The 15106-nt window shown below is 36.6% G+C and overlaps 1 protein-coding gene across 14 annotated transcripts in view; it reads right to left on the bottom strand.

Annotated features, from left to right (window-relative positions):
• Positions 1-15106, bottom strand: part of LOC133525741 (apoptosis-stimulating of p53 protein 1) — a 197785-nt gene that overhangs the window by 45080 nt on the left and 137599 nt on the right. For all 14 annotated transcript variants that reach the window (XM_061862110.1, XM_061862109.1, XM_061862111.1 and 11 more), the window contains one exon: positions 5797-5923. In XM_061862110.1, the coding sequence (XP_061718094.1) occupies positions 5797-5923 (127 nt within the window). The remainder of the gene's footprint in view (positions 1-5796; positions 5924-15106) is intronic.

The raw sequence follows: 15106 nt of genomic DNA on the forward strand, positions 1-15106 counted from the left end.
TATGGGATTTAGAAACCGCGCGCCAAGTGGGTCGTTTTGGAAACTCAAAATCCCATACAAAATGAGACTTAACTCAAACGCGTACGTCACGTCACACTATCGAATAAATTTACACTTATAGGGGTACAGAAGGTCTATGTACCGCGAACCTTTACTTTCATTCGTTCGTCTATTTGTCGCTCTATCGCTCGTATATGTAAGAGTGATAGAGAGGCAGATAATTTAATTTCGATTTTCGCGGTAGGCTAACAAGAATTTCAGCTAGGCAAACATATGCGCGAAGCATTTAGACTATTCTAGACTACGCCCGGTATTAATTGAAAGCTATCAACAGTATTCCGGCTCAATGGCTGATATGCCAATTGCCAATGGGATTGGGATATTAGAATTTAATCTAATATGTAAACCTGACCATAATCATTAGATAATTATAATCATCAGATGTAGATATTAACTGGAGAAAATACGATCCCATCAAAAACATTTTGCCAAGACGAAACCATAAGGCTCGCACTGTCAAAAAGTTATCAGATCTCTTGTATGGTCAAGCTTCTAACTCTACAAGTCCTAACTTCACAAACTCGACACCTTAGTCAAAATACATGGCTTGGCCGTTTCGCTACCGTCACATCGGCGTCAGGTAAAAAAAATATTATTACGGTTTATTACTACAAGAAGTAAGGTATAATAATAAATATATTGTCGGGCATGCCGCCGTCCCGGAGAGTCACTCAGGCATATAATTTCCGGTTGTTCTCATCTTGCTAACGGCGAGTACTTGCACAGACATAATCTCGTAGCCAGGATTATTCACCAGCAACTTGCTCTTCTATACGGCCTTGTGGACCGAGAAGTACCGTACTACAAGTACTCACCTGCGCCAGTTCTCGAAAATGGTCGTGCCACGCTCTATTGGGATCGATCTATTATCACTGACAGGACTATTGTAGCCAATAAGCCTGACATCGTGATAATAGATCGATCGCAACGCCGGGCCGTGCTCGTCGACATCACCATCCCCCATGATGAGAATCTCGTGAAAGCCGAGAAGGACAAGTCCAGTAAGTACCTAGACTTGGCTCACGAGATAACCGCCATGTGGGATGTTGATTCGACGATCATTGTCCCGATAGTCGTTTCAGCGAATGGTCTCATAGCGAAGAGTCTCGACCAACACCTTGAGAGACTCTCGCTAGATGGTTGGATCAAGGGTCAGATACAGAAGGCGGTGATCTTGGACACGGCGCGGATAGTCCGCCGGTTCCTCTCTCTGCGGCCCTGACCACCGGCAGCTTGGACCCTGCCCCGCTGCTGGCGGCACCCTAGGTTAGGTTTTTTATGATGTGTTTATATATATTTTGTATTGTTTTGTAAGTGTTTTTATATTTTACTTTTATATTCATATTATAAATGACCTAGCCTAAGACCAAAAATAAATAAAGGGAATAATAATATTATTATACATTATTCCTTGTAGTAATAAACCGACCAAGCCACATATTTTGACTAAGGTGTAGAGTTCACAGACTTCTAATTTAAACACAGTAAGTAGCTCCTGATTACCAAAATATTCCTCTAACGATTTTCTCCGCCATAAAATCAGAACCTTAATCTTCAATCTTGTTACAATATTGTTTGTCATGCTGATACGTAATACATTTTAAGCCCATAAATGATTGGATGGGGTGCCGATGTTCTTATCGGCCATTATTTTTATCTCCGTTCGATGTCAGTGCCATTATGGATACGCTTAAGGGCCTATATGGATCTCGCATTCGCATTTTTTAAACGATACAAATCGAAGGACTTTGAGTACGTCGTTAGATATTTATTGTTCAAGTAGTTTAGAAATATAGTTTTTTAGGATTCCGTACCCAAAGGGTAAAAACGGGACCCTATTACCATATGGATGTCGCAGTCGCAATTTTTGAACAATACAAATCGAAGGAGTTTGAGTTCGTCGTTGGATATTTATTGTACAAGTAGTTTAGAAATATATTTTTTTAGGGTTTCGTACCCAAAGGGTAAAAACGGGAACCTATTACTAAAACTCCACTGTCCGTCTGTATGTCTGTCACCAGGCTGTATGTCATGAACCGTGATAGAAAGACAGTTGAAATTTTCACAAGATGATGTATTTCTGTTGCCGCTATGACAACAAATACAGAATAAAATAAATATTTAAGCGGGGTCCCATACAAAAAAACGTGATTTGCTGTTTTTTGCGTATATTTTCGTGCGCGAGTCCGACTCACTCTTGGACGGTTTTTTATAGGTAATTATTTTTGAAACTGTTGTAAAAAAAAAAAAAAGTTTTAATTCATTTGTCTGTGTATATCTGTCAATCAGTAAAAACCTTGTTTAACTAATAACTCTAATAAGCATGTTAAATTTGATTTAAGTAGGTAAATCCGCGGATTTTGATTAATATTTAACAAAATTAAAAATCTACATTTGAGGATTTTTTTTCTCGCCATTTTGAATCAGCATTACCGATCCTGATACAAAAGCATGCTCTTTATTGAACAACTCACACAGTTTACAATACATGTACAGAATGGACAATATTATGTTTTAAGGATTTTTGGAAACATAATATCCATGCACAAACCTGAATTATTTTCCTTGTACATACAAATAAAAGCGCAAAAAACGTTGTTTTACGTAACTCGTGCAATATCACGACGGTTCGATTTCCCACGCGTCTTACAGTCTTAATCGAAGCCGTGTAGCAATGAACATGTGGTTGGGTTGTCTGTTAAATAATAGATGGGAGCTATTGATTTGCCGCTATCGCCACGGCAACGCTGACAAACACTAAATAAACTTTTCCTCGACAACAACACCACTTATGTGGAGTTTCTATTGGTACCTGTTCAAAAACTTTAATGGCAAACTAAAAATAGGTTACTATTTGTAGAGTCCTATGTAAAGGTTTTCCATCGCTGTATAACGTGGCAACGCGGCGATGTGCTCCTTTGCGTCTGGACAGGCGCGTATTTTGTAGATAGTTCTTGTGCTTGTTAAGTAGATTTTAGATTATTTATGTATCGCTGTGAACGCCAGCTAAGCTACTGGTCGCCTTCATCGCGGCCCCGAAACCTGGCCCCGCTCAAACGGTATGACCAGGCTAGGGTTTGTGGGGTTGGGTAACGATCGGTAGCGAAGAGCTGGTCAACACCAGCAGCACACATCGTCCTCAAAGGGATGACAATTGACCTCCCCTCATTGGTGGGGAGCGACCCACCACAGCCAAAAGGCGGAAGCGGCCTCTCATTTCTCCCTTCCTGTATCGCTGTTCGTTTTACCTTGTCAATAAATTCATATCATTAGTAGAATAATAATGATATATTCTTAGACAATTAAATGTTAAACGCCATAAGAAGCTTGTACCATAATGGTAATACAAATGAATTAATATCATTAAAGCTTAACCTAATGTAGCACGTCGAGTCAGTGCTTTCGCGGGCGCTATAATAAGAGGATTAAACCGAACATAGGAATCATTTTAGCACAGCGGCACGGATTATTAAATGCACGCGAAATAAAGGATTCCGGCGGCTGAAATTACATCTCCAGGGGCGCTGCAACTCTGGAATACACGAAGTTTTGTATCTCTTTTTACAATGCACGTTGCAGGCGGAATCTAAAAAACGGGGATGTTTTTCCTTGCGCTTGTAGTGAGATGATATGGTTGGTTGAAACTGTAATGTTTTTCTTTTCGTTAATTTATTTATCAGGAATGAGAAATCAAACCTCCGGCTCCCATACAAATTCTATTTAGATATAGACAGATATCGAGAGAATATAATAAAGTCACTTATGTCTGTGACTACAAACAACATATTAAATGCATAAAAAATAATTAATATAACATTATTCCATTATTTTTTATGTTAAATCTGGTAATCATTCCTAGTTTAAACTGCATGTTTGATTAAAATGCAAAAAAAATCTAAAACAATATTTTTTTGACTGACTGAATACCAAGAGATTATTCTTTTCGTCGTAAACTAACGAGCGAGTTACCTCGTTAGTTTATGACGTTATTTTTGTGTAAGAGCGTTATTATTTTTCTAAGTGGACTTGGCGTTGTGTCTGTGTCTTTCTAAGTGGATTTTCATACAGTCTTTTATTTTTCTCTTTTTCTATATTTACAATACTACCTGTAAGCTAAAGGAAATTAGACCAAAAATAATTTTACAGTGCATATGGTGCTACTACATCGCACTAATTCGATAATTAGCACGTTACGTAACTATATCGAAAATTTAAAGGATATGTACTGTAAAACGTACGTAATAGGTGATTCACACTTGTATCGTAATGTACTAATTACGTCCAGTAGGTCTAAGATGGTCTAGCATTCATCATTTTAATAGGTAAGTTGCGAGAGGACGCATGACATGATGGACGATAAAAGTGCAACCATTTTATGCTTATAGGCTCCATAGAAAGAAAGCTTACTTAATTAGTCGAGATAAGCATTCAGAATAACAATACTCGAGGAAAAACTTGTTAATTCTAGTTATCACAATAAGTGGCGTAATTAATCAATCATAAGTAATGTGGTAATCTCTCGGCCGTTTCGTAGGTTACGACAAGATAATGGGTAGTTAAGAGTTTTATGTGCTCATGACAACAATGTTACTTTATTTATATGGACATATCTTAAGAATAACAGACTGTGTTTGCGTTTTAAGTCACATGTAATTTCAATAATTTAACATACATATTTTTCTTATTCGTAACTGAGATTGTTAAATTATAACTGTTAAGCAGACTACATTATGCAAATTCAAAACATGTTGGGCCGCAAAAACACGACATAACTTTTCGACGCGATGCGGGAAAACGCATGAACATTTTCATGTTGTAGACTTTTTAATTATCTATTAACATTAATTTCATATTTTACCAAAAATAATACCCATGAGACCAGTAAATATACCACGGCAACGAACCACGTATCATTATTTGTTTACTCAACAGCAAAATGACAATTATTGGGCCCTCCTGACCAAACAACGCTAACCACTTTTTCCCTCGTAAAAACTTTTATATTGCATTTTAAAAGTTAAAAAGGTTTTCAAAACGTGGACGGTGAAAGCGACCAGCAAAATTGAACGTAAACAATTAGGGGCCTTTCGTAAACCCGACACTAATTTTAAGGTGACTTTGATTGGCACCCGGCTTATAGTACTCGTAACCTTCGACCTGCTAATAAAACGTAATAATTATATATTTTTTTCTATATTTTCGTTTATTGTAAATGTGATAGCAAAAAAAATTGTTAGAGTTAGATCATGCTAAGTCGGCAGCGATTTTGATAGCCCAGATGGTGCAAGTGTTATTTAAACGCCACGTCATAATCTCACAGAATTTTGACGTTTAAAATAACACTTGTACCCTCTGGGCTACCAAAATCGCTGGCAACTTAGCTTGACCACCACATTACAATAAACGAAAATATAGAAAATAAATTATAATTATTACGTTTTATTTCCAACTCTACAGCTTTGTAATTTTTTAATGTCTGTGTAATTTCGTAATTTATATTGTGATGACGAGATGCGTCTCAAATATTTAATAACATATAAATACTAATCAATAACAAATTATTAACATTGAAATGTCGCTCCAGATTCGGAGAAGGTTCTCAATGTTCGAATAGGCCTTCAGTAGCCTTCTAAAAGTCCTAACCGACGCCATTTCAGCTCCTACGCTTCTACGCGTAACTGCAGTTATGATTATGACAGACAAGCTAGTGGAAGGTAAACTTTATAATGTACTCACTAAGAGCGATATTCGCCTGCTTGTTCCTGTCCAGCTGGCCGCGTAGCGCTCGTAACCGCCGCAACTTCAGCTCCTGCGCCTCTACGCGTTCGCGTAGTCGCCTCAGTCGCTCGCCTTCGACCGCCACCTAAAAACGAAAGGGTTACGCTATAGAAGAATGTACTTACTTATTTCTTATTCACATTATAATAGGGTTTACATGAGGCCATTTACCAAAACAATCCATTAAAGCCAACCCAATATTAGCATCGTCTAATAATAGGCAATCCTATGAATAACCATCAGCAGTTTAATTTTACGTCTTTAATGTCTTGGGTTAGTGAATTCTTCATTAAGGTAATTACGCGCTTTATATATATATATATATATATATATATATATTTGTTTGTTTTCGTGTATATGACTTATCGATAATACAACATAATATGGCGTTGATGAGCATAAAATTGACTTTTAAAAGTAATAATTCCACATTTTACTTTTTTAAATCCAGACAGACCAGACAAAAAGGCATATTCATTTAAATAACTCTGGAATAAAATATCGTTTGACAGCTAAATATCAAATACCAATCTTAGGAAATTAAATACCAACGCAGATTATTTTTACTAAAAGCATGTGGAAATTTAATCAGAAAGGAGGCCTTTTCCGAATTGACAAATGGATTTTTCGAGAAAGAGATTCGTGACCTTAATGATATCAGATTTTAAGAAATTTTCTTTACAGACGTCCTATTTTTATATATCGAAATAATTTTCTGATAGCTTTCAGTAAATAAACGTAATGACACACCAATTTTCTTTGAAGTAATTCAAATAAAAACATTTTTATTACGAAAATATAAGATTGATATTTTTGGTATGCCTACAAACACTTGGTAAAAAATCGCAACAATGGTCCTGTGCCTCTGCGCATACGCGTAGCTCCGTGGTTGCTCGCCTTCAACTAATAGCTATAGAAGTGATAAATATGCTGTCGAATATCAGAAATAGGCAAACAAAAAACAGTAAATATGAAATTTTATTTGAGTAGATGAAAGTGTCGAAAATTTAATAATATGAGCCGGGTTTCGAAGCCACAGATGAATGTCTAGTTATATTCGGCTTGTTTCATAAAGATCTTATTTCATGCAAGTGTACTGAAGGACAAAGGCTCCCGCAGGATTGTGATAAAAACCTATAACACCCTAAGGAGTTATAACTTTTTTTTTAATTATGTCACTAATTCATGCAAACCAAGTAGCGTAAACGAGTTTTACTTTAAAATACTGCCGTTAATAATTCAATATGGTTGTTTATGTTTAAAAATATTTAATTTGTTTAATTTAATAGCCGTTACATTTTACATAATTTTCAATCGTGGCGGAATGCCGAATAGGTCTGTGCCTTCGATGCCCAACCTGTCAACAAATGTCAATATGGCGGACGACTGTTTGGTATGTCACAGTATTTAAGAATAATTCCGCTTAAAATTTACTTTTTTCTTCGCAAGTGTGATGAAAAACATTGTGTGTAACTCCGGGGGTAAGAATATTGCAAACTCGGGTCTTTAATTCCCTTCAGCCTGCGGCTGTCGTGAATTACCACCCTCGATGCCACAATTTCACTTATCCCCCTCGTTGCACAATGTACTATTGATTATGTAACAATCACATAAATTACTTTTTAAAAACACTTAGTAACAGCAAACGTACATGGAAAGCTCTAGAAGGAATATTGTAGGTTTTAAAAAGCACAGGGCGAGCCATTCCGTATATTTTATGGGGCTATTTATTGCGTGAAGTGTTTGTTTCTATTAAGCGAACGATAAATATCGCATTAGGCCTCCGTCGGACTCCACAGAGATTTATTAAGACCCAGGAAAAGTTTAATTTTTCCCCCTTATCCGTTTACAATTTCCGCGGTTGGAAGTTCCATTTTCTTGAATACTGAATATAAAAATTGGGGAGACATTATCAACTTAGTTATGGAAAAGCTGTTTGAGAATGATTTAAATTCATTATGGCGCTGGTGACGAATTAGAAAGTTTTGTATTTTTTTACTATATATCATCATCAGTTGCGTTGTCATGGGAGCGTGGGGTCCGGTTTGTAACTAATTTACAAAAAAATGGCATAGGCATTAGTTTTTCGAGAGCAACTGCTATGTGACCTTCCAACTTCCAACCCAGAAGGGAAACCAGGCCTTATTGAGTTTAGTTCGATTTCCTCGCGTTGTATTTCTTCATCGAAAAGCGACTGGTAAATCAAATGGTAATTTATCGTAGATAAATACTAAAAATACTTGACACGAGCCGAAGTAAAGTCGCTTGAGTCTTTGAAAAAAAAAGATACAATGCGTTATTCATAAACGAATTTTTCTCCAAAATGGACGGCAAACTCTACTTTGCCGGTAAAAAAATAGGTCGCAAAGTGCGTAAGTATATGGACAGTCAAAAATTTAAAAAGTCAGGACTGCAATGTTGCATACAAGTTGTATTATTGGTCGAGTTCCAAACTTAAAAAAAAGTTGAAATGGTCATACTAAATGAAGGCATAGGTCCATTAAATAGCCAAACAGGTGATCAGTACCTACTTATTTTGATAATGTCGGTTCCGCGACAATTTAGCTAGCTAATTAGGTCGGCGTATTTTCGGCAGAAAAATACACTTCATTCTTCATTAAAAGCAAATCTTTTCTATTGATTTTACTTTTGTTTCTGTAAACTATTTATATTATATTTATTGCACCGTTTTTGAGAAAACTACTGTAAATGACTCGGCTGGAAGGCTACTTGCTGGCTTCGGCTGTCCGTTCCCAACGAATCATCAGCCATCAAGTAGCTACTTCCGAGCCTCGACAATAATGTACTAATAAACTTAAGCATGCTAATGATTCGTCTAAATGCGTCATTTTGACACTGTAAGGTATTTGCTTTATAGTTTACGGATATTTGCATATCACCCCACGCGACCTTTTGTCAATTTATCGAGTCAAAAAGCACCCAGGAAACTTTCAATGTGGCTAAATCATACTTTATTTCTAGTTTAATATGCGAATAATGTTATTTCCCGGCCCGATCAGTATAACCGCACGCAGTACCAGTAAATGAAATCTCGGATATGATTGTGTTTCGCTGCTAACTGCGAGTGAAATAAAATAAAACGGGAAAACTTTATAGATGAGATTTATTTTGTCAGCGCAGTTTGATCGACGGTAATCGTCCACTGATTCAATACTCCCAATCCGATAACACACAACGGAAAAAGGACAAAATCAATATTTACTCACTCGTTGAGCACATTATTGGTATAGAAATAAATTGCACCTGCTACCTCGCGATAATTAATCATCTCACCTCACTTCGCTATAATGGAGAGTAAAAATGGAAATAATTTGCAAGGTACTCCGCTGACATCAACGACCTTTTTAAAAATACCAGAGTAAATTGTTTCAATTTTTGCATAAAATATCCTCAATTTAAGCCTCGGCTGGGAGCGGCCTAAATGTCAAATAGCGATTTATTCCAGACGGTTGACACAGGAACGCGGTAGATACTCTCGAAATTTGTTTCTTTTCCTTTATTTCGCTACAAATGCGTCCAATTGCGATTTTATTATAACTTAATTGAATACAAACCAGGCAAGCTACGAAAATTCTGTATACCTGTATTGTCTTTTGACACGAAGTTGCATGTAAAACCTGTACCCTCAAGAGATCACGCTTCGTTTATTAAAAAGTCTGAAATTGGGAAGCATTTTTCGTACCGAGTTTCAATTCTCGGAACAATCTGGCCGATGCAAAACTCTCGAGTAACGGTTAACCAACACAGCAATGTTGAACTTACATGGCTTCGCTTAGAATTTAAATGGAATTAAAATAAAACATAAAGGACGTTTGCTTAGGCTTCGGAGTGTTGGAACAAATACAGCAAAGGACTAAGAACGGACTCGTTATACCTAAGATGAAGTTGCGGAACTTACCGCGCTTGTTTACAAATAAACAAAGTGAGGTTTGTTGTTGTTATAAAACAAACAAGGGGCTGTTTATTAAGTTCGAAGCAACTAGGTCGCAATAATCGGAGTGTTTGCACCATGTCGATACACAGCTGCGTCGTAATAAAACTTACCTACTAAATTCAGTGGTGGAGACTGCTTTGGAAAACTGTTGTGTTCTAGACTAGGAATATATTTAATAGAACGTTATATTATCACTTATTAAAACAGAAAGTTTATTACACGTGTATTAATTTCTTATTGTGATTAATTATTATAAGACCTATAATGTACCTGTGTTTACAAATAAATGTTTGGATTTATTGATTAATATTTATAGTACTCAGAACTAATAACACCTACGGCCACTTGCAACATCCCACTGACCCGGGGTTAACCGGTTAAACCTAGAGTTACCAGTATAATTTGACACTGGGTGGTTTAACCGGTTAACCCCGGGTTAGTGGGATGGTGCAAGTGGCGCTTATAAAAGTATGAAATTTTGAAAGTAGGCAAGCAAGGCTTCTAGGCACTTCTTTGGCGCAGGAACTTTTTGCTAGGCTAATAAATAAATACACAACAGCACTTTTCATTTCCTTATATGTGTTGTATAAGCAATCTAAAAATATTGTTCTATTTGCGAAACCTTCCCACGAGTTTGTGAAGGAAACGAAGCCTTAAACATGAAAATTTTTCACAATAACCCTATTATATTATACGTAAACTTCATTTAGCAAAATGCTTAGTAGAAATTCTCAAGATATTCTTAACTCCGACATCGGGCGAAACCTAATAAAATTCACGTAAGTTTTTAGAGTTCTATTTTGATTTAATAAAAAGGAAAATTTTAAACTTTACTGGCAATTTTTGCGGTTTATGCTATTGTTGTGTGCAGTTTGAACAATTTATTTTACATGCAATATTAAAATCCAAAATAGTCTTTAAATAGCAAAAATATGTATCGAAATAATCGTCTCATAAATATGGTACTACGCCCTTATTACACTGGAATAAGATGCTATGGGACATATTTTTGAGTAAGATGTGTACACCCATATTTTTACACTTGACTGTACAAACTTTTTTCATCCTACATCCCACCCACCGTTCAAAGACCACGTAAAATAGAGAAAAGGAAATTATATGAACAAGATATGTCACACAAGCTTTATTCCTTGGGTACTTACCCCCAGTACCCCAAAATAATAGGTAATCAAACAATTTTAACATTAACTATAACAGTATATTTCTTATTGCTGTACTTTTATAGTTCTGGGTTTTCTGAATTTCGCAATATTATGCTTTAACTTAAGAAATAATTTTCAAAACGCACGTATCTTTACCTTATCTTTATTAACGCCTAGCGCGTAAGTCTGGCCTGAGTACGAGCGAAAATACCTTAGCAACACGAAGGATCTCCGCCCGCTCTCCACTAGGGCCCGGTTATTATCTTAGTTTAGTACCGCTTTATTTGAGCGGTGATGTATACTTGATGACACACTTTACTCGTTCCTTGCCGATGGAATAATTTAGATGCTTGTGCTTTTGCCGAGGCTCGCAGACTCGCTACGAGACAAAATTGGTAGGAACAAGAACCAGAAACTCTTGTCAAAAGTGTTGTCACTGAAGTTTTTAGCCACGAATACAATTTTAAGACTTGTTTTTAGTCTTGGTTTACTTATTTATTACTTAGTCAAGTAGCGCAACTTGCTATTTAGCGTATCTTCTTCACAATTATATGTATTTATAATAACAATAATTGTTAGTTCTCTAATCACTGCGACACTTTTAAATGCAGTGGACAGTATTTCTCAAAAAGTTAACCAGTAAGTAAAGTCACCGGGTTAGTGACAGGGTAGTCACATAATTCTTATAGGAATAATTTTATAATTGAATCATTAAATTGTTTTTGTAAAATCGGAGTTTTTGATAAATGCTTCCAGAAAGTTGCCAATGCTAAGACTTCTGAGAAGTTTTTGCCTCGACTTTTCCAGGAGTGTGATTTTATTAGAGCGTATATCGGTATCTATAGATATATCTCTTGGGATACATTCATTAATGGCGTTAAGCCAAGAATATTTTAAATGAACATTCTGTGTACAACACACGTGCACTTTATAAGCCACTCTCCACAGGGATTTCATTAAAGTCAATTTGCTACTCTTAATTATATCTTAGCTTACTTAGCTGTCATAACCATATCTCTACTGGGACGGCGTTATATTAATATTTACATTCGCGGAATTTGGATATTTGCGGCAGTGGTTTAAACAGAATAAATACACAGGTATATCCTGCAGTTCGAAGCTAGCGGGGGATTAACTCGCCAGAGTAAGCACAGACTACGCGAAACTTACTTCTTAATATTAAATATTTTGTTTTTTAATCCATTATACACGAATTGCAAATTGTATTCTTGTTTCAGACGAAACAGTGTTGCATTAAACCCCGTATAATAAACTGTATATAGCGACCGTAACAGAACTGCATCTTGCAGTCAGTCCCAATTTCACTTTTGCAGAATGTTTATGAACCAACGTGTGTATTCTGAATATTACAATATAATGAATATTACAAATTAAGTAAGCGGTGGTGGCTGAGTGGATATGACGTCCGACTTTCAATCCGGAGGTCGCGGGTTCAAATCCTGGCTCGTACCAATGAGTTTTTCGGAACTTATGTACGAAATATCATTTGATATTTACCACTAGCTTTTCGGTGAAGGAAAACATCGTGAGGAAACCTGCGTACATCTGCGAAGAAATTCAAAGATGTATGTGAAGTCCCCAATCCGCATTGGGCTAGCGTGGGGACTATAGCCCGAGCCCTCTCGCACATAAGAGGAGGCCTGTGCCCAGCAGTGGGACGTATATAGGCTGAATTATTATGTATATTATTAAATATTACAAGAAGATGAAAAAATGCTAACCGTTTTTTATTCGATTTTATACTTACAAAATTAACTGTGACAGTAAATTGACGATTGGAAATTGATTGATTGATTGAGTTGATTGGTTGTGTTGACGACCGGCCCACCTACGAAGCTGATGGTCCCGGGTTCAAATCCTGGTAAGGGCATTTATTCGTGTGATGAGCATGAATATTTGTTCCTGAGTCATGGGTGTTTTATATGTATTTAAGTATTTATAAATATTAATATATTATATATATCGTTGTCTAAGTACCCTCAACACAAGCCTCATTGAGCTTACTGTGGGACTAAGTCAATTTGTGTGATAATGTCCTATAATATTTATTATTATTATTATTTAAATTTTCATCATCATCTTCCTCGCGTTGTCCCGGATCATTATAGATATTTTATTCAAAAATTAAATATGCTTGGCAAGTAATCCCAAGAATTGGCGTAGGCACTAGTTTTTCAGAAAGCGACTGCCATCTGACTTTCTAACCCAGAGGGTAAACAAGACCTCATTGAGATTAGTCCGGTCTCCTCACGATGTTTTCCTTCACTGAAAAGCGACTGGTAAACATCCAATGATATTTCCTACGTTTCCGAAAATCTCACTGTTACGAGCCGGGGTTTGAACCCGCGATCTCCGGATTCATAGCCGCATGCTCTTACCGCAAGGCCACCAGCGCTTCTGTGACGGTAAATTTTATGAAACTTAATAGTGGCAAGACATCTCTAATATTCATTGTTGGGATTTCCCGAAACAATTCCATTAACTGTTCGTAATTAATAATGCATCCCACTTAAACCCAAAGCATAAAACAGTCTTTGTAAAGCCCAATCCTAGCTTTGGTGATTATAAACGTATGCCGCGCTAATACCTAGTGCGGGACTACCATCGCCTGTGCGCCGCCGTCTCCGCTCGAAGCCACAAATGTACAAATTCGCAAAGCTCTGGCAATCGTTAACACGCCTAAATAACTTCACATTAGCCTCGTTAAGCACAAACTGTTCCATTCTACTTACATTGCTACAACTTGTGCGAATTTAAGCCACACATAAGCACATAAGACCTTGTAACGTGTCTCGAGATGAACTAAAATAAACCGCATGCAGATTTGCATAGAAGGTCGGGAATACGATTTATGTGACGGTAACATATGTAATGTAATGAACCCTCAAAAGTATTCTTGTTTTAGATGTAGGAAGAGACTTTGATGGAATTGTTTTGTTATTATATCTCCAATAGCTTTGAATTAATTTCTAGTAAGATTTTGGGATTGTGACGAACAAGGTAGAGCAGGCATATTACAAAGAAATCAGTTATTTTACTAGGCACTACCTAGAACGTGAGCGTCTCATTACCGATAGAATACGTGACCATTTTTGGCACATAGGGCGGTTGTCGAAATTCGAGCAAGTAATTTCCTGACTCGTACCTTCATCGTTTCCTAGGTGAAGGTCACGTGGGCGCGACGCGTCTTGCGTTTTGCGATGAGTGGAAGAAATTATAATAGATGAGGATTTCAGAATTATTTATCCGTTCAATAAAGTCATCGCTATTGAAAATTATATAAACAGAATGAAGAGAGCTTGTTCAACTCTTTTAGTTATGTTAACTTAACACATACAAAGAAAATAATCATCATACATCCGTAATTCGTTGTGGTATCAAATTATCAATTCGGATACAGTGTATAGGGTAAGTACACGTTATATAAATATAATGAAACCTGATGTAATCAAAATATAAATAAATATTACGTTAAACGATCGAAATACGAACTAGAATAGCTATAGATTGAAGTCTGAAAATGAAATTGATTGAAAATGGCCCAACATGTATTGAATCGCAAGTGACCCAACTGTACAGCGCATGCCGCGCAAGAGGTTTGACATAACATAATTTTGTTTTTAAGCGAATCAAAACTTTTATTGACCAATCACAACTTTAATTAATTTTAATAGCGGGAAATTTTTAGGGGAAAGCGACTTAGAAGTGACGAAGAGATGAAGGCGGCTGTACAGGAGCATTTTGAAGGGCAAGATAAAGAATATTTTTTTAATGGCCTAAAGGACCTGTATAAAAAAAAAATGCATTGAGTTAGAAGGAGGTTTTATTTTCTATCTTGGGCTTAGAACTTTTCGGACGCCCCTCGTATGTGTATGATAAGTATCGTTCGTTTATATACATTACATATTGCGTCACGATCTATATAGCATTTTTCATCAGACACTTTCGCGGTGATGTCTTAGTAATACACATATTTGTATAGTCAAATGCAGAGAGAACCCTCTGTATATACTGATTGTGCCTGCATGGTTGATGCAGGGGGGGTCACCTCTCTCTGCAACTGACTGTACATACCTATATATTACGTATAGCTTAATTATTGTGGTTAAGGTAATATTGAAGGTTTTGC

Source organism: Cydia pomonella, chromosome 15 (genome assembly GCF_033807575.1).
Source record: "Cydia pomonella isolate Wapato2018A chromosome 15, ilCydPomo1, whole genome shotgun sequence".
NCBI classification, from domain to species: Eukaryota; Metazoa; Arthropoda; class Insecta; order Lepidoptera; family Tortricidae; genus Cydia; species Cydia pomonella.